The 24,043-nt window shown below is 47.1% G+C and overlaps 1 protein-coding gene across 1 annotated transcript in view; it reads right to left on the bottom strand.

Annotated features, from left to right (window-relative positions):
• Positions 1 to 24,043, bottom strand: part of LOC310923500 (uncharacterized protein) — a gene marked incomplete at both ends in the record, with an annotated part of 44,959 nt that overhangs the window by 14,172 nt on the left and 6,744 nt on the right. Inside the window, 2 exon segments of the mRNA XM_083885478.1 lie at positions 23,547 to 23,666; positions 23,764 to 23,996. Coding sequence (XP_083741604.1) covers positions 23,547 to 23,666; positions 23,764 to 23,996 — 353 coding nt within the window.

The raw sequence follows: 24,043 nt of genomic DNA, 5'->3' as shown, positions 1-24,043 counted from the left end.
AAGAGATAAGAGATAAGAAAAAGTTCAAGAGGAATGACTGTAAATTTTCTGAATCATCATGGATTCAAATGAACTGGAACAAGATTTGGAGTGAATGAATGGCCCACTAAACTTCCAAATAATTTTTTGCTGAAAAACAGACTTTCACTTTAAAATACAATTATTTTTTAAAAAAATTAAAGGAAGGGAAAACTGACAAAATTAAGATCTGTATGACTATCAATTACTCTTTTTTCTGAGCTTTCCATTGGATTTATCCTTTAACATTTTCTCCAAAGGATCAGCACAGAGCCTCCCAGCAGCAGTAACCTCCTGTGACACACAAAATTATGTTGCAATCAGGAATTCTTTCAAGGGCTGCAGCCCAAGCACGTACCTGGTTTCAAAGGAAACAGTGCAATTCAACTACCTACAGGTACTAAACAGAGCTGTGGGGTTTTAATTGTGGGGCAGCGTGATGGCAGGAATAAGACCTTTCTTACATGAAAGGAGATGGAAAAGAGGATACTGTTTAAAAAATGCTGATGAGTACTTTGAGAGATCAAGGTCTAAGTGACTGTGGTGTTTGAAACCTTGATTGTACCTATATTCCCTCCAGATAATCTGGAAAATCTTTGAGGCTGATTATGGGCTGTGATATATTCATCTGAAATACACTGTTCAGATGTTTAATATTGATAAAACACTGATAAAAGTCATGTAATGAAAACAGTATTGAAGAAGAAAACTACAAAATAATCAGAGACAAGCATATGCCCCTGCAGAAGACTGACAAAGTTCTCAAAGGTAAAAAACTTTACAGACATGGGAAGAAATAAAAAACCAACTTAATTCAATTTTACACTCTTGAATGGTTCAAATTCAAAATTCAGAGTATAGGTTGGAAAATTGACCAAGAAAATCTGCTCTGGTCAAACTCCTGGAGTTCAACAAGAACCTAGAGACTTTCAGCAGTCCATCCACAGGTTTTGAAAACCAATCCACAGGGACTGAGAAATCCAGAGACAAGTCTGTTCCAGTGTCTTTGCAGCCTTTGCTGGGAAATCCATGGCCAGCCCTGCAAGACCCAGTTATCAACCATCTAAAATTCACACCCTCAACTTGCAGCTGCTCATTTCCCCAGAAACTGAGTTCATTTCTCTTCAGTGCATGCACAGATAGTCATGGCAATGAAGCACTAAAGAGAAGAATATCTCCCAAGAACAATCAGACAAGTCAAAGCCACTGCAGAACTCCAAAGTGAGGAAGTGCAGGCTGGTGCCCTGAGCCAGGCTGGCTGCTTGTTGGGGGTTAGGTTTCCTCCTTTTTACTTTAAAGAATTTTTTCCCCATAAATTACCAAGGAGACTAAGAGTTGGATACTTAAAGAGTACTTGACCAAAAACAAAGAGATGGCCAAAAGCTCGGTTGGGGAGGTTTTATCTTATCTGTTGTAACTCCAGAAGGGAGGGGGTAACTGCATTCCCTGATAACAAGCCAGCTGTTGAAAACCGGGTGGGTTATTATCTCTTATCTCTGCTCAGTCTTTCACTACCCCCATACGAATATCTTCTGTTAATGCACCATTAAAGCTCAGCAATGGCATGACACATTTCATCACCCTATTGTGAGATGCTCTACCACAGAGCAGAAGGCAAACCATTTCTGCCGAGATAAAAAAGATCCACAGGTGTCATCAGGCACTCCGGTGTTCCCATGGGACTCCCAAAGGAAGTCTGGACCCACCTAAGGACCCCTGGCTCCACAGGACCATCTCTGCTTCCAACAGGACACCTCTGCCACCCCAGGAGGGCTGACTTTGGACTGTTTCCTACGCCCTGACTAACAGGGTGTCAGGTTGTATTTCTGATTCTATCACAATTTAGGTTGTTTTGGTTGTTTTTGTTTTTGTTTTTGTTTTTGTTCATTTCTTTGTTTTCTGAGATTCCTTGTTTGTTTGTTTGTTTGCATGTTTGTTTTTTTTATACTACAACATTTGTATTTTTAATATTCCTAGTAAAGAACTGCTATACCTATCCCCCAAATCTTTGCCTAACACCCCTTTAATTGCAAATTTACAATTATTTGAAAAAGGGGAGAGGGGGCTTACATTCCAAGGGAGACTCCAATCTTCCTTGGCAGATCCCTGTCTATTCCAACCAAAACAGAGCCCAAGTTCCCTGAAGTAGGAGTTGGAGCAGGAGAGTATTGGAGGTTCCGTTTGATCCCTTTTTATTTACAGATTTTTTTCTCCATAAATTGCTAGGAGACTAAGTACTGAGTGATTCTGGGTGCTTGACCAAAATATAGAGGTGGCCAAAAGTCAGGAGGGGGAGATAACGTGAGTTTTGGGGCAGGAAAAAGGACAGGGCTGGGGGCAGCTTCTCTCTCTTGCTCTCGGTGTCGGGGAGAGGACAGCCAGGCTGCTGCTTGCTGTGGGAGGAGTTTGCTGCCACCACCAAAGTGCAGTCCTGTGAAATCTGCCAACCCCTGTTCATGTGCCCAGGAATTCTGAGCTCGTCTCCCCCTGCCCTGCTGGCCCAGCCCCATCCCGCTGCCGCCGTTTCTTCAGCGCTGCCTTCAGGCTTTTTGCTGCTCTGTGACCCCACACTGCCCTGCCCTGCTGGGACATCCCTGCCATTCCAGCTGCCACTGCACAGCTTCTGATCCCATCCACCAGCCCGGGATTTTTTCCACTCTTCCAGCTTGGTGCTCTCAGGGTCCCAAGAGATTGGACTGCCCCGGGCTTGGTGAAACAATGCCTCCCAAGGTTCCTGGTTGTGTTTGCTATTAATGCTGCAGTTGTTGTTGTTTGTTTGCCTTGTTATATATACTAGTAAAGAACTGTTCTTCATTACCTCATCCCTCTGCCTGAAAGCCCCTTTCCTTTTCTAAAGTATAATCATTTGGAGGGAGGGGGTTTGAATTCTCCATTTCTAGGGAGGCCCTGCCCCTCCCCAGCAGATCCCTGTCTTTCAAACGAAGACAGCCTTTCATGTGTCCTCAGTACTCCTAGCATGCAGACTTGTAATTCCTTCAATCTGCTCATTTAGCACAGTCCTGGTGTTCTGTTAGGCCAGGAGACCTGTTAAAAATAACTGTGTAGTTCTTGGCTTTCACACTTATATCTTGGCTTTTGCAAATTATTTTGACACAGTGCAGTTTGTAATCTCTTTTAAAGTGCTTTTGATATAGTCTAATTTGTCACTCTTTAGCAGTTAATACCCTAATCCCTGTGGAGATTGCCTATTTCACTGTGATAAAAGTATTATAGTTTATGGTATTGCAAAATATTGAAATAGAGTATATTATAAAACTATAAATATATAGTATAAAGACAATATTCATAAACATAAATATAAATACAAATATAAACAACAATAGAAATATACTATTTAATAGACTATATAAATATTAAAAAATTAAAATGTGCTAATTATCTTTGCAGAAGTGACTATGGTTGGGAAATAATGACTGATGCCTGTATTTCTGTATCTGACTGACCATAGTGAAATGGCTAATGTTGATTGAGAGAAAAACGTTGGCTAAAATGTCTGGATGATAAGATAACATTGAAAAAAATCCCAGGCAAATAACACAGAAAGAGCCAGGAGGAATCCACCACCAACCCCTCCTTGGCCATCAATAACTGCCAAATCACAGACCAGGTGGCCTCGAGAGGAAATAAAACACAAAAGTCTCAAAATCACATCTGAATTATGGCACATCCTTTAGGCAGATGAGGTCAGGAGTCAAACTAAGCTAAAGAATTGCCAGAAAATGTGCACACAAAGGAATGTTTAAATGTGTATAGTCTTCATGAATATGCATTTGACCAAAAGTCTTGGGTTGCAGTGCAAGATGGAACCAAAAGTTTGTATTCCATTGCCACCTGTTAAAACCAGGTGGGGCAGTGTTCTTTATCTCTTCCATGGCCCATCCCTCATAACTCCAGGGATTATTTTCTGTTAACGGCCCAGCTGTTAAAACCAGGTGGGGCAGTGTTCTTTATCTCTTCCACAACCCATCCTCTCTCCAGGGGCTTATCTTCTGTTAATGGGCCATTGATGTTCACTGCATGACTGATAAAAGTAAATCATCCCATTGTGAGATGTTCCTCCCACAGGGAGGAGCCAAGCATTCCTACCTGGATATAATCTGAGCTTCACCACACCAAAAGCAGTCTGTTTCCACTGGATTTCCAGAGGAGAACCAGACCCATCTACACCACCACTGGACCATCAGAGGTAAACTACACCCTTCTGAAAGATCATTATTTTAAGAAAACGACATCTGTCACTGCAGGAGGACTGCAGCCACAAACACCCTGACTAACTGGGTGTCAGGTTGTATTCTGACTCTGTCAGTAGATTTTTTTTTTTTACTACTGCGTTTTTAGTTTAATTTTTCGTTTGTTTTTTTTTTTTTTTTAATTTAGGCTGCAAGGAAGTGGAAGATGCCCCAGGACAGCCAGGCAGGTGAGGAGGAAGTCAGTGTCCCTTTCCCCCTCTCTCCTGCTCCATCTCCCAGCCCAGCACTGCCCCCGGCTGCAGGACAGCCCTGCTGCCAACACTGTCCTGCTGGGGATGGACTGAGGGGATCCCCTTCCCCTTCCCTCTGGCACAGAGGAAAATCCCATGCTCTCCTTGTCCTTTCCCCCCCAGACAAGGAGCTGAGGATGGAGACCAGGGAGGACAAATCCCCACAGCAGAACCTCATGGGAGAGGCCATTTTGAGCAGCCTCACAATGCAAGAATCCAATGGGGAGGAAAAGCCCCAGAGATTCCGCAGGAGGAGGGGCTCCAAACCCATCTCAGGGGGCTCTGAGGAGGAAAGACCCACCCTGAGCCAGGAAGGTGGCTGGAGATCCAGCCGGGGCTCTGAGCTGGTACATGAGCAGCTTCATGATGGGGAGAAGCCCCACAAGTGCTTGGAGTGTGGGAAGAGCTTCAGCCGGAGACCCGACCTGACCAGCCACCAGAGGATCCACACTGGGGAGAGGCGCTACGAGTGTCCCCAGTGTGGGAAGAGGTTTAAGACCAGCTCCCGTCTCCTCAGGCACGAGCGGATTCACACAGAAGAGAGGCCCTTCCGCTGCCCCGACTGCAGGAAGGGCTTCAAGCACAACTCCACCCTCGTCACCCACCGGCGCATCCACACTGGGGAGAGGCCCCACGAGTGTGGGGAATGTGGGATGAGCTTCAGTGACAGATCCAGCCTGATCTCCCACCGGAGGATCCACACCAGGGAACGGCCCTACCAGTGTGAGAAATGTGGGAAGAGCTTCAGCCACCGCTCCACCTTGATCTGCCACCAAAACATCCACACTGAGGAAAGGCCATACAAGTGTGGGGAATGTGAGAAGGGCTTTATCCAAAGGTCCAAACTGATCATTCACCAAATGAGCCACACTGGGGAGAGGCCCTATGAGTGTTCCGAGTGTGGGAAGGGGTTTAAGACCAGCTCCAATCTCCTCAAGCACCAGCAGATTCACAGAGAGGAGAGGCCCTTCCACTGCCCCGACTGCAGGAAGGGCTTCAAGCAGAACTCCACCCTCATCACCCACCAGCGCATCCACACTGGGGAGAGGCCCCACGAGTGTCCCCAGTGTGGGAAGAGCTTCACCCAGAGCTCTCACTTGACCAGACACCAACGGAGGCACCGGTGAGGGAAGCCCGGAGAGTGTCCTGACTCTTGGAAGAGCATAATTTGATTCTCCAACCTCATCCCCTATCAGAGGACTCGACATTTTGCAGAACCCTGGTGACCCACATTTACCATGATCCATGCTGGGAGGAAACCTGTCCCTTTCCCTGCCCCTGGCAATGATATTAGGTGGGATTGAAGAACGTCAGGATCTGGCCATGGCCCTGTCATTCTCTTTGATCCCATATCAGGTCATTGTTGGGGTCAGAAAAGGGACTCTCTCCCTCTCTCTCCCAAGGAGAAGGGTGTCCTTCCCATGCAGGATAAAATATGTTGCTGGGTGTGACAGTTGATAATTGGTTGTAATTTCCCTGTATATAGTTTGTCTTATCCCTTCTGTTATCACTGTTGTTTCTGTTCCTGTTTGTTGCTTATCTTGTTTCAGTTCCCAGTAAATTGTTCTTATCCCAGCCTGGGCTCTTTGCCTTTTGTACTTTCAGTGGGAGGCTGGAGGGCAGCCAGGGGTGGCACAGTTTTAGCGGGAGCAGGAAATTGGGGAATCCCATTCCTAAAGCCCGGCCCGGGGAAACCGAGCATCACAGCTGGTGCCAGCCCTGGCTGCCCTGGCAACAGCCTTAGGAGCGGGTCCCTGGCTGGGGGCTGTGGGAACCTCTTCCCTCTGGGGCCCAGGGACAGGACTGCAGGGAATGGCTGGAGCTGACTCGGGGCAGCTTTGGCTTGGATCTCAGGAAAAGGTTTTTCCCCCAGAGTCTGCTGGGCCACTGAACAGGCTCCCAGGGAAGGCTCACAGCTCCAGGGCTCTCTGAGCTCCAGCAGCCTTTGGACAGCGCTGCCAGGCCCAGGCTGGGATTGTTGGGCTGTCCTGTGCAGGGCCAGCAGTTGCACTCCAGGATCCTGATGGCTCCCTCCCAACTCAGCCCATTCTGGGATCCCTTCTGGGATGCCCTGGCCCTGGCCATGGGACTGCAAATGGTTGCCATGGCAAGGGAGTCTGGCCCCAGGCCTGAGCTGGGATGCTCAAGAGCCCTGTGGGCAGAGGCAGTCCCAGCCATGCCATGGGCACATCCCAGGGCACCTTGGGCTGCAAAGGCACCCATCTGTCACAGGCACTCACGGGGGCTCCACGGTGACACCCCAGGAGTGCCCAGGCTGCCAAAGAGCCAGGATGTCCCAGACACTCCCAGGGCTTCCTGTCATGGACACAGTGGGAGCTTCAGGCAAAAGCTTCATTTCTGCATTGGAGAAACTCCTGATGAGTCCTGAGGTGGAGAAATGACACCCAACAGCCACTGTGGATCCTCAGACCCCTCCAGGGTGTCTAGACTTTTAAAATTCCACCTAAGAAAAAAACTTAAAGTGGCTGGATCCAATCCTAGGCCCAGACTTTGTCAGAAGTTTATGTGTTAAAGATTGGACAGGTGGAATTGAACCAAAATGCATTTTATCCTACAGGATAAGCAATGGAATACTAGATACATTTTATAAATATAGGTATGACTGATTCAGATCTGGATTTGATAGAAAGATTCATTTACACCACCGAGTCAATAAAAAAAGAGAGTAATTCACTCCACAGTATAGGAGCTATAACAATTATAAGGAAATACTGCTCTAGGAAGAAATTTTTAAGAAAACAGGGCCTTGCTGAAGTTGTTGGAGTGCATTGCAGGCAGAGCCTCCTACTCCAGCAGGAACTGCCTTTCCTGTGCCAGGCCCAAGGCAGATCCCGCTGCAGGAAAAGCCCCAGGCCAGCCCCAAGACAGGGAAGGGCTCGGGCACAAGTGCAGAGTGCCGTGCTGGGAGCTGTGCCAGGGAGAGCCTGAGGCACCAAAGGCACCTTGGCAGCAGCAGCTGCTTCCAGGCCATGGCCAGAAGCCTCCCTTGGCAACCCGGGCCTGGTGGCCACCACTGCAGAGCTGCTGCTTCAGGGCTCATTTCTGCCTGGCCTCTGCCCCAGCCCACAGAGTGTCACCTCAGCCCTGACTCTGGCACAGCCGCTGGGCCTGAGCCCTGCAGAGCCTAAAGGTCACCTGTGCCCCCCTGGCTCTGGCAGCCCCTGGGGCAGGGGGGAAAGGCCAGAGCAGGGGCTGCCTTTGGCTGCTGGATGTGGGCTCCAGCAGAGACAAGGAGGAGTCAGGGGAGTGGATGGAGGGCAGTGAGCAGCCCCTCGTCCCCGTGCAGTCCTGGAATGGTTTGGATGGGAAGAGCTCTGCAGTGCTCATCTCATCCATGGCAGCACAGGCGGGCCCTGAGCAATCAGGGCTGTTGGTGGGTGATTGTTGCTCTAGTGCCGACTTGAGGTGGACAAAGGCCTTGGAAGGCGAGGCAGGAGCAGGTGGGAAGGGGCCGGCGCTGCTGCTGCTCCTGCCCGGGAGCCCCGGCTGGGCCGGGCCGGCGCCCGCTGCGCTGCGGCTCCTGCTGCTGCCAGAGCCGGGCGGGACTCGGGGACAGGGAATGGACACGGGGGGACACCAAAGGCCTGCGGGGCTGCGGGGATGTTGGCGCTGGGGCCAGCGCCAGCACAGAGCTTCAGCCGCAATGAACCCAGAGGGAAAGGCTGGGGAAAGGCTCCATTGCAGCCTTTCTTTCCTCAGGGCTGGGAAGGGACCGAAATGAAAGGAGAACAAGCAGGGCCCGACCCCTCCTGCTTTGGGAGGAGCCCCATGCCTGGGGCTGTGAGGGGCCATGAGGGGCTGTGAGGGGTCATGAAAGGATGTGAAGGGCTGTGAGAAACTGTGAGGGAGTGTAGGGGCTGTGAGGGAAAATGAGGAGCCATGAAGGGCTGTGAGATGCCATGAGGAGCTTTGAGGGGATGTGAGAGGTTGTGAAGGGCTGTGAGGGGGCGTGCGGGGCTGTGAGGGGCTGTGAGAGACCAAGAGGGGCTGTGAGGGCTGTGAGATGCCATGAAGAGCTTTGAGTGGAAATGAAGAGCCATGAAGGGCTGTGAGGGGCCATGAGGGGCCAGGAGAGGTTCTGTGGGGCCATGAAGGGCCATGAGGGGCCATGAGGGGCCAGGAGAGGTTCTGTAGGGCCATGAAGGGCTGTGAGGGGCCATGAGGAGCCTCAGCCCTGGCAGGAGAGGGGTCCCACCATGTCCCCAGGGCAGGGCAGCCCTGAGGGGCCGCCAGTGCAGACGTGGCAGCAGAGCGGGCTTGGGGCACCTCCGGGAGGGGATGAGACCCTTCCCCAGCTCCAAACCACACCAAACACACCATTAACAGGATTTTCCATCTTTAGAATCCACTGACTACTTGAAATTGACTGTGCAGTTTAATCCTGGTGGGAAAAGCAAGGGAATTTTCCCAGTGAGTGACATCCAGCCATAGTTAATAATGTCTAAGATTTAAAAGTCTTAAAATGAAAAGTAATACTAATGAATAATAAGAACAAGAACAAGAAATAAGCCCCCAAATCCCAACACCCAGCACCACACCAAAATGACAAACCTCATTTTTCTTTACCATCACAGGTTTCATGTAAACAAAATCCTATTAACTTTCTCCACCTCACATCTTCCCCACCAGATAAATGAGGCTATTTGTAGGGTTTAATACAAGTCACAATTGAGGGGTGGAGGGAAGAACGGGGAGACACTACCAATTTCCATGTCAAACCCAGCAGACCAACTCCAAAGTGGAGAGAATAAAACGGAATGGGGACAGGGGCTGGTCAGATGTTCCTCTAAAGGATCCCAAAATCACCTCCAAATGAACAGGAGGGGAAAATAATTCCCTATAAACCACCATGCATGTTCAGGAACTCAGCTGTGAGGAGCTGGACATGGACAGAGGCATCTGGAACAGTTCTGTCCTCAGGCTGAGCTCTCCAGCCCTGCCCTGAAGTCAATCAAGTGCTTTCCCAGAGGATTCCATGGTTGCCAACCACCCCTCCAGATGTGCCTCACAGGAGCACAGAACCACTGTCAAGGTCACCAGAGGAGAAAAAATTACAAGGGCTGCACAATTGACAAGAGCTCTGTTTAAAAACCTGGAAAATAAAAATCAGTTGAGCTCTGAAGCCCAGCTGTGGGCCCTGGAATCCAAAGGAAAACTGGAAAGGCTTTTCACAAGGACTGACACTGAAGAGCTAACAGATGAATGTGTGGCATTTTGAGAGGCTTCCAGTTTTCTACGTTTTTCCTTGAACTGTTGAACTTGACTTTATCTTTGCCTCCTCTTGCTCCAAAGGAGCCTCATTGCACCAGCCAGGAAGGCAAAGCTCATTCCTGGCCCTGGCTGGGGCTGTCCCTGCAGCATTTCCATCCCTCCCGGGGCCTCTTCCCTCAGGGTCCCCAGCAGCAGCTGCTGGAGCAGCACATGGAAGCTGCAGATGGAAGTGCTGCCCAGCCCAGGCTGAAGCTACAAAAGGATCCTGCTGACAGAAACCCCAAGATTCCCTCCCAGGGACCCTGCAGACACTTCCCCATCTGTTCTGTCTGCTCCATACAGACATTGCAGGGGACATCCTGTCTCTCCTTTGGGGCAAGGCCAGGAGCCCAAATTCACAATCCAAATGCTGGATTCTGTCCCATTTCTGCATCTGCTGAGATGGGCTCCAGCATTATCCAGAGAAACTTGCTGTACTTCATCCTCCAGCTTGAAAACCCAGCTCCTGGAAAGGGTTTTTATAAGTACTTCAAGTAATAATCCAAATAAGAATTATTTTAACCTGTTACCCTTCATTCTCTGTGGTAGATTCTTCTATTCTATGCCATGAAACACATCTTCAATTTGACTGCAAGGACTGGGTCTGAAACCTGCAGTACCAGAACGAAACAAAGCCAGACAGATTTCCTTATGAAAACTGGAAGACATAAAAATAGTAAATGTGTTTTTCTCTTCAAAACATTTTTCAAGTTAACATAACATGTACACGATTAAACAAATTCACACCATCTGAGTGTTTTAAAAATCGGCAAGCAAGGGTTATTTTTTGAGGAAGGGTTAATTCTACTACCAAATTAACTAGTTCAAGTTGAAGAGAAATTGAACTTGGCATTTAAAACCTGTCCATGTTGCCTACACAGGGTGTTTGCTGGCTTGTTGTGGCCTGCAAGGAGCAACTGGAGAACAAGAGCTGGCCCAGAGGAGACAGGACACGTGGGTGCAGAGGAGATGCAGTGCTTGAGAACAGCTTTCTGTTGGCTACTTCGGATTTTTTGAATAAAAACTGTTGAATCTCATCTTGCTTGCAAGTTTCCCTTCTTTCCCATTGTGATTCAGGTGCCTGGAGCAATGTGATGGGCAGCAGGCCCAGCGTGGCCGAGAGCTGAGCCCCAGCAGAGCCCTGGCAGAGCCCAGAGCAGCCTCAGCAGCCCCAGAGCCCGGCTGGAAGGAGGCACTTGGAGCAGAGAGTGGCAGCAGCTCCAGCCCTTCCCTGCAGTCCTGTCCCTGGGCCCCAGAGGGAAAAGGTTCCCACAGCCCCCAGCCAGGGACCCGCTCCCAAGGCTGTTGCCAGGGCAGCCAGGGCTGGTACCAGCTGTGATGCTCGGTTTCCCCGGGCCGGGCTTTAGGAATGGGATTCCCCAATTTCCTGCTCCTGCTGAAACCGTGCCGCCCCTGGCTGCCCTCCAGCCTCCCACTGAAAGTACAAAAGGCAAAGAGCCCAGGCTGGGATGGAATAATTTATTGGCAACAGCAACAGGATAAGCAACAAACAGGAACAGAAACAGCGGTGATAACAGAAGGGGATAAGACAAACTATATCCAGGGAAATTGCAACCAATTACCAACTGGCTCACTCAGCAACACATTTTATCCTGCATGGGAAGAACACCCTTCTCCTTGGGAGAGAAAGAGAGAGAGTCCCTTTCCTGACCCCAGCAATGACCTGATATGGGATCAAGGACAATGACAGGGCCATGGCCAGATCCTGATGTTCTTCAATCCCACCTCACATCATTGCCAGGGGCAGAGAAAGGGCCAGGTTTCCTCCCAGCATGGGTCATGGTAAATGTGGGTCACCAGGGTTCTGCAAAATAAGAGTCTTCTTTTGGGGGATGAGGTTGGAGACTCACATGAAGCTCTTTCCACAGTCGGTGCACTCTCAGGGCTTCCTTTACAGGTGCCTCCGTTGGTGTTTGTTCAAGTGAGAGCTCTGGGTGAAGCTCTTCCCACACTGGGGACACTCGTAGGGCCTCTCCCCAGTGTGGCTCATTTGGTGGATGATCAGTTTGGACCTCTGGTTGAAGCCCTTCTCACATTCCCCACACTTGTATGGCCTTTCCTCAGCGTGGGTGTTCTGGTGGCTGATCAAGGTGGAGCGTTGGCTGAAGCTCTTCCCACATTGCTCACACCTGTAGGGCCATTCCCTGGTGTGGATCCTCTGGTGGCAGATCAGGTTGGATCTGTCACTGAAGCTCATCCCACATTCCCCACACTCGTGGGGCCTCTCCCCAGTGTGGATGCGCCGGTGGGTGACGAGGGTGGAGTTGTGCTTGAAGCCCTTCCTGCAGTCGGGGCAGCGGAAGGGCCTCTCATCAGTGTGAATCCGCTGGTGCCTGAGGAGAGTGGAGCTGGTCTGAAACCTCTTCCCACACTGGGGACACTCGTAGGGCCTCTCCCCAGTGTGGATCCTCTGGTGTCTGATCAGGTGGTCTCTCCGGCTGAAGCTCTTCCCACACTCCAAGCACTTGTGGGGTTTCTCCCCATCATGAAGCTGCTCATGGACCAGCTCAGAGCCCTGGCTGAAGCTCTGCCCACGTTCCTGGCTCAGGGTGGGTCTTTCCGCCTCAGAACAGACTGGGATGGGTTTGGAGCCCCTCCTCCTGCAGGATCTCTGGGGCTTTTTCTCCCCATTAGATTCTTGCACTGGGCAGCCACTTAAAACTTCTTCTTCCATGAGCTTCTGCTGTGGGGATTTGACCTCCCTGGTCTCCATTCTCAGCTCCTTGTCTGGGGGAGGAAGGACAAGGAGAGGATGGGATTTGCCTCCGTGCCAGAGGGAAGGGGAAGGAGATCCCCTCAGTCCATCCCCAGCAAGACAGTGTTGGCAGAGGGGTTGTCCTGCAGCCGGGGGTCGTGCTGGGCTGGGAGATGGAGCAGGAGAGAGGGGGAAAGGGGCACTGACTTCTTCCTCAGCTGCCTGGCTGTCCTGGGACATCTTCCTCTTCCTTGCAGCCTCCTCCTCCATCGAGCTAAGGTTTGGGAATGACAAATCCTATTTTGTGGAAAAACAAGGGATGAACATGTTGAGTTTTAAGGCCTCCCTGCCCAAGTCAATCTCTAGAAGTCACTGGGCATCTGGGGTCCATAAACGCCTCCCAGACACCAAGATTTAGTCCTGAAAATGCCTCCAAGCATTTCCCCTGTGTCTGCTCTCTCCCCTTTGGTGTTCGGGGGTTCCCCCTGTCCCACCTGCTGGGGGTCACGCTTGTAATGGGGGTCCTCTGTCTACTCAGTCCCTGCCCTCCTCAGGCTCATAGGAGTCCCAGGAGTTAGGAAAGTTCTCCTCTTTTTCCATATTCCCCCCATAGGGATGGCGGGGGTTTGGGGTCCCTTCTCCCCTTATTCTCTGCTTTGGGGTGCAGGGGGTCCAAGGAATCCCCCCTGCCCCTCTCCAGGCTGTTGAGGGTCCCGCCAATCGCGGTGCTCCTCCCTCTCTGGGCTCCCCACTTTGGGCTCCTGGGGGACACAGGGCTCTGCTCCTCCAGGCTGCCTCTGCCAGCAGCTGCCACTGGGACCCCCCAATGTCCCCCCAAGGGGCATTTTCCACTCACCTTTGGAGTTCTTCATTCTCCAAACTTTCTCCCCCAAAAAAAAACCCAACCCAGGGACCCCCCAGGATATCTGGGCCCAGCTCCCCCTCCCTGGTCACCTGTGGGATCGGGGGTGATGATTCCACAGGTGGGGGGCTGTGAATTCAGGGAGTGCTCAAGCTCATGGTTCCTTCTCTGTTAAGGGTAGAAGGTTCTTAGCTCAGGAACTGGCTGACCTCATTGAGAGGGCTTTAAACTAGGTTTGAAGGGGGAAGGGGATGCAGCTGGGCTGCCTGGAAGCAGACCCAAGGGTGCTAAGCCTGAGTTAGGGCTGAAATCAGTAGCCCAGCTGAAGGGCATGTACACCAATGCACATAGCATGGGTAACAAACAGGAGGAGCTGGAGGTCATGGGGCAACAGCAAAACTGTGATGTAGTCACCATCACAGAAACGTGGTGGCATGACTCACACAGCTGGAGCACTGCACTCCATGGCTACAGGCTCTTCAGAAGAGACAGGAAAGGGAGAAGAGGTGGAGGGGTGGCCCTTTATGATAAGAACGCTTTTGACACCATAGGTATTGAAACTAATGAAGATTCAGTTGAATGGCTGTAGGTAAGAATTAAGGGGAAAGCCAACAAGGCTGACATCCTACTGGGAGTCTGTTATCATCCACCCAACCAGGAGGAAGAGATGGACGACTTATTCTATCAGCAGCTGGAGAATGTTTCAGGGTCGTCAGCCCTTGTTCGTGTAGGTGACTTCAACCCGCCAGACATCTGCTGGGAACTTAATACAGCAGAAATGAGGCAGTCCAGGAAATTTTTAGACTGCACGGGTGATAACTTTTTGTCACAGTTGGTAGGTGATCCCACCAGGGGAGAGACTGTGTTGGATCTATTGTTCACAAATAGAGATGGGCTGGTGGGAGATGTGGTGGTTTGAGGACGACTGGGGCAGTGATCATGAAATTACAGAGTTCTTGATATTTGGTGAAATCAGGAGCTACATCAATAAGACTCTTTCATTGGACTTCCAGAGGGAAGACTTTGGCCTATTTAGGAGACTTATTCAGAGAGTTCCTTGGGAAGCAGCCCTTAAGAACAAAGGAGTTCAGGAAAGCTGGGTGTTCTTCAAAACAGAGATTTTGAGGGCACAGGAACAGACTGTCCCTGTGTGCCAAAAGATGAGTCGACGAGGCAAATGCCCAGCCTGGATAGGCAAGGAGGCTTTGGATGAAGTCAGCTATAAAAAAACTGCAGTGTTGGAGCAGCGGTTATAAATCCAGCCAATGGCCAAACTATGCAGTGATTAACTAGTTCCTGAAACTGCATAGATCTCTACAGATAGCTGTAGCCTGCAAGGTGAAGTGATTGCTCATATTGACGGGTGTCAGTATCTACCAAATGATTTGTTTTGCACAGGCCTTTATTTCTGGAGTCTGCCACGTGAAGGGAAGACTCTTAAAGCCATTGCCAACTATTTTACTGACATGGATGCCTTGCTTTTAAAATTTGCTACCACTGTTGCATCTGAGGGAAGTCTAAGAGGATTCTGTGTAGAAGAAGGAAGATCTATCAGAATTGGGAGGGGGTTGAAAAACAGCTTGGAAAACCACTGAATAAACTTTCTAAAGTTATATCCTGCTGACAATTGCCTACTGCTGAAACCTCAGAGGACTCTTCTGTGACCCTCTGGGTGGGGAGTTTGAGTGCTTAGAAGTGTCATTGTGATGCTGCTACTTAAATGGGTTTTGAATGAATGACATTCTGGTCAGCACACCGTGACTTTAAATGTGCCTAGGGTTTTACTCTTCTCTAGTAAGCAAACTTCTTGTAAGCTCCAGTACAAAGCCTTACTGTACAAGCTTCTTCCCTTGTCTGGAGTATTACTGGCTAATCCAGGTGTTCTGTTGCCCTGAATTTGAAGTATTTGTTGAAGTGGGGAGGAAGGACCTCTTTAAGCAATGACTTTTCTGTTTGTTTGTTTTTATAACTTGTTGGTTCTCACTTCCTAATCTGCTTTTTCAAAAACTTCCCTTTAGTTCATGGTCCAACTGGGTGATCCCAGCAATAGCAGCGATTATCGTGGCCCTGATGTATCGTTCCTACATGTCAGAGTAAGCGCCTTACTGAGAATTCATGCAAGAAGAGAATACATTCTCTGGGAGAAAATATAAACAATCCTAACCCAATGTGTTCATGGACAGAAGCCTGACATCTGAAGAAAAATTCAAGTGTTTCGGAAAACAAAACAATTCTTTTTCTGCTGTGCACTTTTCTTAACGTTGCCTTCTTATATGCTGCTGTGAAGTGATAAAAAGGCACCATTTCTCTTTTTGTATAACACTTTTATTCTCTAATTAATTATTTGATAACTGTATTGGTTTCTGTGGTAGAATATTATTTTGTATGTAACACTGATTCTGGTTATTTCTCTTTAATCTGTAATAGGGTCATTAGACTCTCTTTATGTATACATTTTACAGCTTTAAAAGAATACCAAAACTGTGTACATGTACACAACTTAACTTAAAAAAAAAAAAAATCATGTTGTCTTTTTAAATGTAGTATGAATGAAATGCAAGTTAAACGTAATGAATAAAACTGAATGGAGTTATAGGTGCCTGGAAGTGGGTTGGCCCTACCAATCAGCTGTAATGAGCTGGAGGTTTTTTTCCATTTTTTTGGCAACTGCTCTTATAGTTGTTGTAGGTACTCCTACTAGCAAACTGTTCTGTTTGTCTCCCATTGAAAAATGCAGGTGAAATATACATCTCAATGTTTGGCCCAATTGTGTCTGTCTCATTTTCGTGAAAAATAGCTCTTTTTTACAAAAAAGGCAGAAAAAAGTAACTGCTACTGAATAGTACTGTTCCTGCCAAACACTCAGGTGACTATAGAATTTGTTCTGGAACTTTTAGCCTTCGATAAAATCTTCAACTTTGTCAAGTACATTGTGTGGAGAAAAATTGACAAATGAAATCTATTTCTGACTCTTCTGTGATGTGCTATGGTGCTTTACTATGAAGAGGTGACTGTTTTCACTGCTGAATACAAGTACAAGTTTGCATTTTGTGGTGAACATTTTTAGTCATATGTAAAGGATCATGAATAAAAGTTTAATTGCTTACACCTGCTGGCTCAAGCACCTTCATTTCTGAACTTTTTGAAGGCCTTGAAAGGGATGTCCTATTGGGGCACTTCTCAGAAGTGCACTTACAGTAGCTCCCGTCAGCTTCGTATCAAGCACTAACTTTTGTCCTGTTTTTGCCATGGCTTTCCCTCTGAATGTGGTGAAACAGAGTTTAAAACTTCAAGTTTTATTGATATTTTTATAGATAACCTTTAAAAAGGATATAATAACTCAGAGTTGGTATTTAGAATCACGAATCAAGCTTCATTTTAAAAACAATACTGGAGTCCATAAATCTAGTCAAGGCAAAAAAAAAAAAAAAAAAAAAGGGGCCACTTTAGAAAGCTTAGCTTCCCCCCTCCAATAATTTCAGGCAGATAAGTATGTCCACAGCAGCAGATGGAGCAGTGCAATTAAGGTGGATCTGTAATGTGAAACACTTACTGTGAAATGTATTTTTTCCCATGCTGTGTAAGTTGGAGTTTTAATATGATGTAGCATTCTTTTGGTCCTGTATACTGAATATTCATGAAATTCCCTGGAGTAACTATGGAAGCTCAGTCCCATCTAACAATATTCAAGCTGCCATGTGCAGGGAACTTCCACAATGTGAACCAGAAGCATGTTGAGTACAGACAAGTAGGCAGTGCTTCAAAAACTGATACAAGTAAAAGTACTAATGTTGATGTGCACCCCTCTCCACTGGTGTGGATACAAGTTCTTCCTCAGAGATACACACTCCTTTTGAGTTTTTAAATGTAAACTGATTTTTGTAAATGGAGATAGATCTTAACTAGAAAAATGATCACGCTTATTTTCCTTTTTAATACTCTTAAGGTTAGTGCTGCTTTCCTTAGAGGTGTCATATAGAACTTTTTATGTGACTTTAGCTTTTGAGTATGAATAGAAGATAAAGTATATATGAGTGTGGTGAGGAATGAATGACTATGCTATTGTAAAAGCAAGTGAATTAAGGGTAGTCAATGTTTTTACAGTCTGACAGCAAAAAGAAAAGAATATACAGTGCTTTCTTCTCAAAACAAAATCCTTTGTCCACAGATCCAATCTGAAAGTATTTGCTCTAATTGTCTGATAATAAATCTAATTTTTGTTTAAAGAGGCTGGCTTTAGTGGTTGATGCTTTAAATCAGTTGTCATCTTTTATTGTCTACTTGTACAACCTTGTAATGTTTACACTGCCTTAAATTATTTGGGCATTGCATTTTTGGCCTTTATTTGCCTGTCCTCTGTTGTTCACAAGAGTGCACAGTGATGGGGAGCTCCCCCTTAAACGGAGGTGGCCTTGGCTGCTTCTTGGTGTCTGTGGAGTAAAGCCAGCACAACTTGTTCACTTGTTCCCTCGGAGATGACAAGGAAAAATAGTGTGCTGTTCTTTTCTCTGGCTTCCTTGCTCTGTCATGTCGGTCCGACGCCTTTCCCTAGTCATCATGCTGCAGTCAGGATTTTGCAGAATGCTAAAGAGAAGCTGGCAAGGGGGTGAAAGCTAGGCAAATGGAAGCTGATCACAAATTTTCTTCAGAGACAAAAAAAATGCAAAGGTTTTTTTTAAATTTTCTGTATGTTTGACTACTGAGGGTAAAACAGTTTGTAAATCCATGGACATTTGAAGCAAAACTGTTCCTGTATTCTCTGCAAGGCTGGCAATGCCTTAACTGAAACTCAGCGGGAATGAATGAGCTATATCAGTGTGCATAAAACACAGAACAATAATAGTATTGCAGCATTTTCTCCTGAATGTAGAAAAGGATTTCAGAATTGCCATAGAAGGAATGAGAAGCAGGAGGAATCTCATGCTGCTCTATGCTTAGTTCTTAACACCTGTCCACATCTATGGTGAAGGTAGTAACTGATGGATGACGTATTTGAATTCCACTTTACTTTCATACTTCATTACATTTCTTCCTGTGATTTATTCATTATGTGTTGAAATATTTCGGGTTTTTAAGTAGGTGGGCAGACAAGCGCATGAATTAATGAGAAAATGTTGAAATGTTGGATCTTGGTAGATGATTAATGCTGGATTTTCTGTTCTTTCTGAAAACTAGTTAGGCTTGTTCTTAGTCTTCTTACAGATAGGAGTTGCAAAAAGCAATCTTTGATATTTTCTTTGCAAGGTTTTTTAAAGTAGGGACATAAAATGTGACTTTCTAGAAGTGGGAATATGCAGTAGTCCACATTGATGCTGCTAAAACAAAATTCTGAATAGATGTAATTGCACTGCAGTCTCGTGTGTAAGGAAACAGATTTTTACTTTTATTCTGTGTATAATTCCTGTGCCTGTACTTTTGTTCGGTGCACTTAGGCAGACACAGCATAAGTACTGCCCATGGTTGTCAGTTCTGCTTGCTGAAAGTGGCACTGTCAGGCAAGAAGAGTTATGCACAGGAAAGCCTCAGGGAAAGTTTTTTTGTGTTTCTGGACAGAACACCAGAGAGCTCCCACAGACCACCAGAGCCCAGGAACTGTACCCAGTAGCACAACTACCACAGAAATTTTCACTTGTTTCACAGACCCTGGTCTGTGGATAAACCTGATTGATCCTGTTACAGGGTGGGAGTGCCGCACTGTGTCTCTGGAGTCCCACCTATTTAGGTCTTGGGTAAATACAGCCGTGTATTGTTTGAAATTAATAGGGGGTTTACCTTTCAGCAGTGGGAAATGTGTTCTGGAAACTGCTTCAAGGTTTAGGAGGACATGAATAGAGAGAAAAAGGTCAGCCAAGCAACGGGTGTGCTTTCCGAAATGACTTTTTTTTTAAAAAAAAAAAAGAAACATCATTCTCCTGATTTCTGAAGGCAATTGATGCTTTTAGTGTCACTCATCTTAATGTGGGTTGCAGAGATACCCATAAAAGGTGGGTTTTCTGCATAGGTGCTTGAGGGTAGATGTCAAAGAAGAGTCTAACCTGCTGCTTTAGAAGCCTTAGAAGCAGGGTGGTGGACTGGTCTCTGGAAACGAAAAAAAAAATCCTTTCATTTGTAAACTGAGTGGATTCACAACTTGTATTTATTTGGATCCATTTTCAGAGTAGTGTTACAGTTGGTAACATTCTGTGTATCAGTCTGAGGAGAGCAAGCAATTTAAAACCACTCAAGGGAAGTTTGTTCTTGAGCAGTCATGGCTTCTGGGGTCAGAATGAGAAAACCTTTGTTTTATTTTTAGGTGATTCTTTATTACTACTTTTTGACCCGATGGAAGTCACAAAGAAATTTGAAAATGCAGGTTATTATATATTTTGTTGTCATGGTGAGATCTTTAGGCATGAGAATATGGATGAACAAGTGACTAGAATACAAGCTGGGGTGTGCAGACTTAGAGCTAACTCGCTGCTCTCAGGCAGCTCTTAGTCTTGGTTGCATGCAAGATAATTTGTTGCCCCTTTGCTGAAGGCAAGACCATCACAGGCTTGGGAAGCTCAGCATCTATTGGATGTGCCAGCTGAACAGACAAGATTATCCTGCCTCAAGGTCCCAGGAGAGTCTTGATCTGAGATTGTCTCAGATCACATATAACACACATCTACAGGATCAGACTCTTCAAAATTGAAAATTATGTTTTTTCATAGAGTAAAATGGTGTCTCCAAATAAATGTCAGCAGGTGAGGAAGAACAGGAATCATGGCTGAAGAAAAAAAAACCCAGTCCCAGAAACAAGGACTGTTGTCCATGATTTTCTTTCCAAGCTCTCTGCCCTAACTGCTAAGTGCAGAGATTTTTACTCTCTTCTCCCTGCTATGAATTGTTGTTTCTACTGGAACGGATGAACTGATTGAATATTTATCCTGATTCTTGGACAAAGTTTTACAGCCTGTGCAGACTCTGGCCTAGTTTAGAATGAGTTTGTGTAAGGGATTTATTGAGCCGTGGTAGACATGCCTCATGCTTTCATGGTCAGCATATCTCGTTTTATTACAATTTGTCTTACATTTTTATACACTTCATAACTAGCTCATACATATTGCAAAAGTATAGCTCCTTATTAGCTCTCAGCCAATGACGCACACGTTGCTAAGTCCTAATCCCACTGTTAGTGTTATCCTTATCTTTATGGCTTACTCTACATTCCTCAGGAAGCTTCTGCATTTTGTTAACTAAACCAGATCTGCCTCAATGACACTTTGACCTTTTAAACTTTTACTAGCCGCATAGTATATGTCCTTTGGAACGCAGCCATTCTTCAGTCAGGCTCTCTACATCTCCCCCGTTTTCTTTTACAGCAAGTAAGGCAACATTTTTTGATGTAAATGCTGACATTAACATGCGCTGCAAACATTGCAAAATACAAGGCAAAAGTAACAATAACATAAACAGAATAACTATTCCTACAAGTATAAATTGAACCAAACCCTTAAGCCATCCAGTAAGTCTCCAATCTCCAAGATTAAGTCCAAAAAATGTATCATCTCTGCATAACAGTGCGGTATGTTGCTGCAATTGTTTTATCTTGGCATGGATGGACTCAGAGTTATTTTTTAAGTTCATGCAACAGGGGAATGACGTGGAGCTGCACGTCCTCCTCAGATTTGATGTGGAAGGAGATCCCAAACTGCTTCTGTATTGTTAGCAGCAATGGTGCAAGCGTTATCTGAAGTTTGTGACGCTTTCTTTCTTCCGGACTGCTTTTGTGGATTTGCAGGACGCGTCCATCTAGCAGGAATCCATTGAGAGCCTGTAGGGGTGGAAACACATACATAACCTCTTCCCCAGTAAAGAACCTGAGCAGGGCTTTGCCACACACCAGTTTTAGGGTCTTTATATGTAACATATACAGGAGGGACAGGTGCGGGGTCTTTCTGAAAATGCATCATGACAGGGGGCACATCCCTGTCAGCAAACAGGCAAAGATGATTTAATACAAACAAAGCCCTAAGCAATCTTTCTGCTGGAATGTGTAGATCGGTATATTTTTCTAAGTACCGCTTCAGGGTGCCATTGGCTCGTTCTACTACTGCCTGACCTGTAGGGACATTAGGGATTCCCCTAACATGTTTAATGTTCCAAAAACTAACTAATTTTGCAAATCTCTGACTGGCATAGGCAGGCCCATTGTCTGTTTTGATTTCTTTAGGAACACCCATAACTGCAATACAGCTATGCAGGTGTCTCTCAACGTGCTTTGCTTGTTCTCCTGCCTGTGCGGTTGCTCAAATGTAATGACTATAGGTGTCAATTGTAACATGAATATACTTCAGTTTCCCAAATGCTGCAAAATGAGTTACATCCATCTGCCATAATTGATTAGACTCCAAACCTCTGGGGTTGACTCCTAGGCCAATTCCTTGGCCTCCATTGTGGAAACTACAAGTGGGACATGCTTTTACTATTGCTCGAGCTTCGTTAAGTGAAATTTTAAACTCGCGAGCAAGTCTTTTGGCATTCTGATGAAAAATGCTGTGACTTTCTCGTGCTGCCGTCGTGCGCGGGAGAGGAGCTGGTTGTTGTATTGCTACTAGTTTATCTGCCCTGGCATTGCCTTCTCCTAAACCTTCTTCCAGTTTATGGCTTCGGATGTGTAGTATGGAGTATGGGTGCTGTCGATTCTGTAGTGTTCTCTGTAGCTGCATGAAGAGTTTTCCTAGCCGTGGGTTGTTGACTTCCTTGATGCTCGCATCTTCTATTCTTGACGCAACTCCAACAGTATACATTGAATCTGAGATAACATTTACGGGCTGTGCAAAAGTTTGAAAGGCCCAAATGACCGCCACTAATTCCAAGGTTTGCAGGTTGTCTTGTGGAGTGGCCTGAATAATGTGATGATGCCACTGTTCTTGGATTTTCCATGTGACAGCTGCTTTTCGTGATCGTCGTCCAGCATCAGTGAAAACAGTAAGCGCATTCGGGATAGGCTTATCCTCCCGAAGAGGTTTAACAATCCACTGCCATTGTCCTAACCATTGCAAATGCTTCGGGGCCGGCGGTGCTGAGGTGATGTGGCTAGGAGCATTAAGCAGGGCTTCCGCAAGTTCTGAAGAATTAAGAAGATACCAGTCCATTGTCGCCTTGTGTCGCGGTGCACTCCTGACGTATGTGTCTGGTACGTCCACATCGAAAACACTTCATCCGAGCTCCTGTGGGAGCTGGACGGCGCTGCACTGCCGGGGCCTGAAGGGGTGCAAGGGCAGCTAATACCTGTTGCTGAGCCTGTGCCTGATTATTCAGACCTTCACTTATCCTTTCCCCTATCTTTTCTAATGCCTGTATCATAAAAACTTGACTGCCAGCCGGGAGTGCTGCAGCCTTGTCTAACAAGTCACGAACAGTCCAATCTTCTGGTGCAGTCGAGATAAGGGACCGGGTAGATGAATTTCCGTTCTGAATAACACATTGTTTCAGGATTGCATCACGCATGTGATCAGCAACGCCTGCTTTGGATAAGGCAGTCATAATCTTATCTACAAATGCACCAAGAGGTTCCTCGCGACCTTGTTTAATTCCCATATAGATGGGGAGACCTCCCGGATCGCGAACTTTATCCATAGCTCTTTTTGCAACCGTCATAGCCTCTCTAAGCTTTTCCGGTCCTAACGCAGCCTGCTGTTCTAAAGGAATGTGGTTACCATCGCCCATGAGCTCATCTAATGTAATTCCTTGAAGAGGATCTCCCGCAGGGCGCGGCAAAGCCACAGAAGCGGCTGCTTCTTCTTTCCAGCGCGCCTCAAAAAGTATTTTCTGGTGGGGGGTATATATTAACCGAGCTATGCCTTTAATATCTCCGGGCAACAAGACCGTGGAATTAAAAAGATAATCTAACATCTGTTTTGCGGGCTCGCTGGTGACCCCAAACTGAGCTACAGTGGCACGGAGCTGTGCTAGCAGTTTCCAATCTAACTGTGTCACGTCCGCTCTTAGGGGCGCCCCTTGCCGCTGGTGAAAAATGACAGGGAACGCCAGCGACATTGCCGGAACTTGTTCCTGGGCCGCTGCTGCCAGATCTAAGTCGCCGTCATTAATGCCTTGCTTAGCCAACGCTGCCCATGCCTCCCTTCTCTTTTTTGCCATAGCCTCCGCGATATCCGACAGGGCACCGGGGAACGGCTCCGTGGCATTACTGGGAGGGGGGGGTGGTCCGAGCGGAACCGGAACGGCAGATGGGAGTACCGGCGGCAAGCCGGACAAGGCTGACGGTGGGACCGGCGCGGGAACGGCAGGATTATAAGAAAAGGGGGGGGCTGACGGAGAAGCGGCAGGATTATCAGGAAAAGGGGGAGCTGGCGGGGGAGCGGCAGGAAAAGGGGGAGCTGGCGGGGGGGCCTCTGGGATTTCTACCGACGCGAACATAGGGGGATTAGGTGCGGAAGGATCGTAGTCCCGGTTTCGCGCCTGCGCTAACCGAGCGCTTTCCGCCGCTCGTTTTTCCGCCTGAACCATAAGTAACGCATTCTGCACTACTTTCCAAAATTTACTCATCTTTTTTGCTGGCTTATCATCATCTAACACTAAATCCCACAAACGATCTCCGTATCTGCGCCACTCAGCTAAATCATGAACACTATGAGGGTCTGAAAAGAACCCATACGAGAGCGCATGCGCCAAAAGCGCTGGCAGA

Source organism: Zosterops lateralis (assembly GCF_965231275.1).
Source record: "Zosterops lateralis genome assembly, contig: HAP1_HAP1_SCAFFOLD_75, whole genome shotgun sequence".
Taxonomy (NCBI): domain Eukaryota; kingdom Metazoa; phylum Chordata; class Aves; order Passeriformes; family Zosteropidae; genus Zosterops; species Zosterops lateralis.
This window is presented reverse-complemented; position numbering and strand designations above follow the sequence as displayed.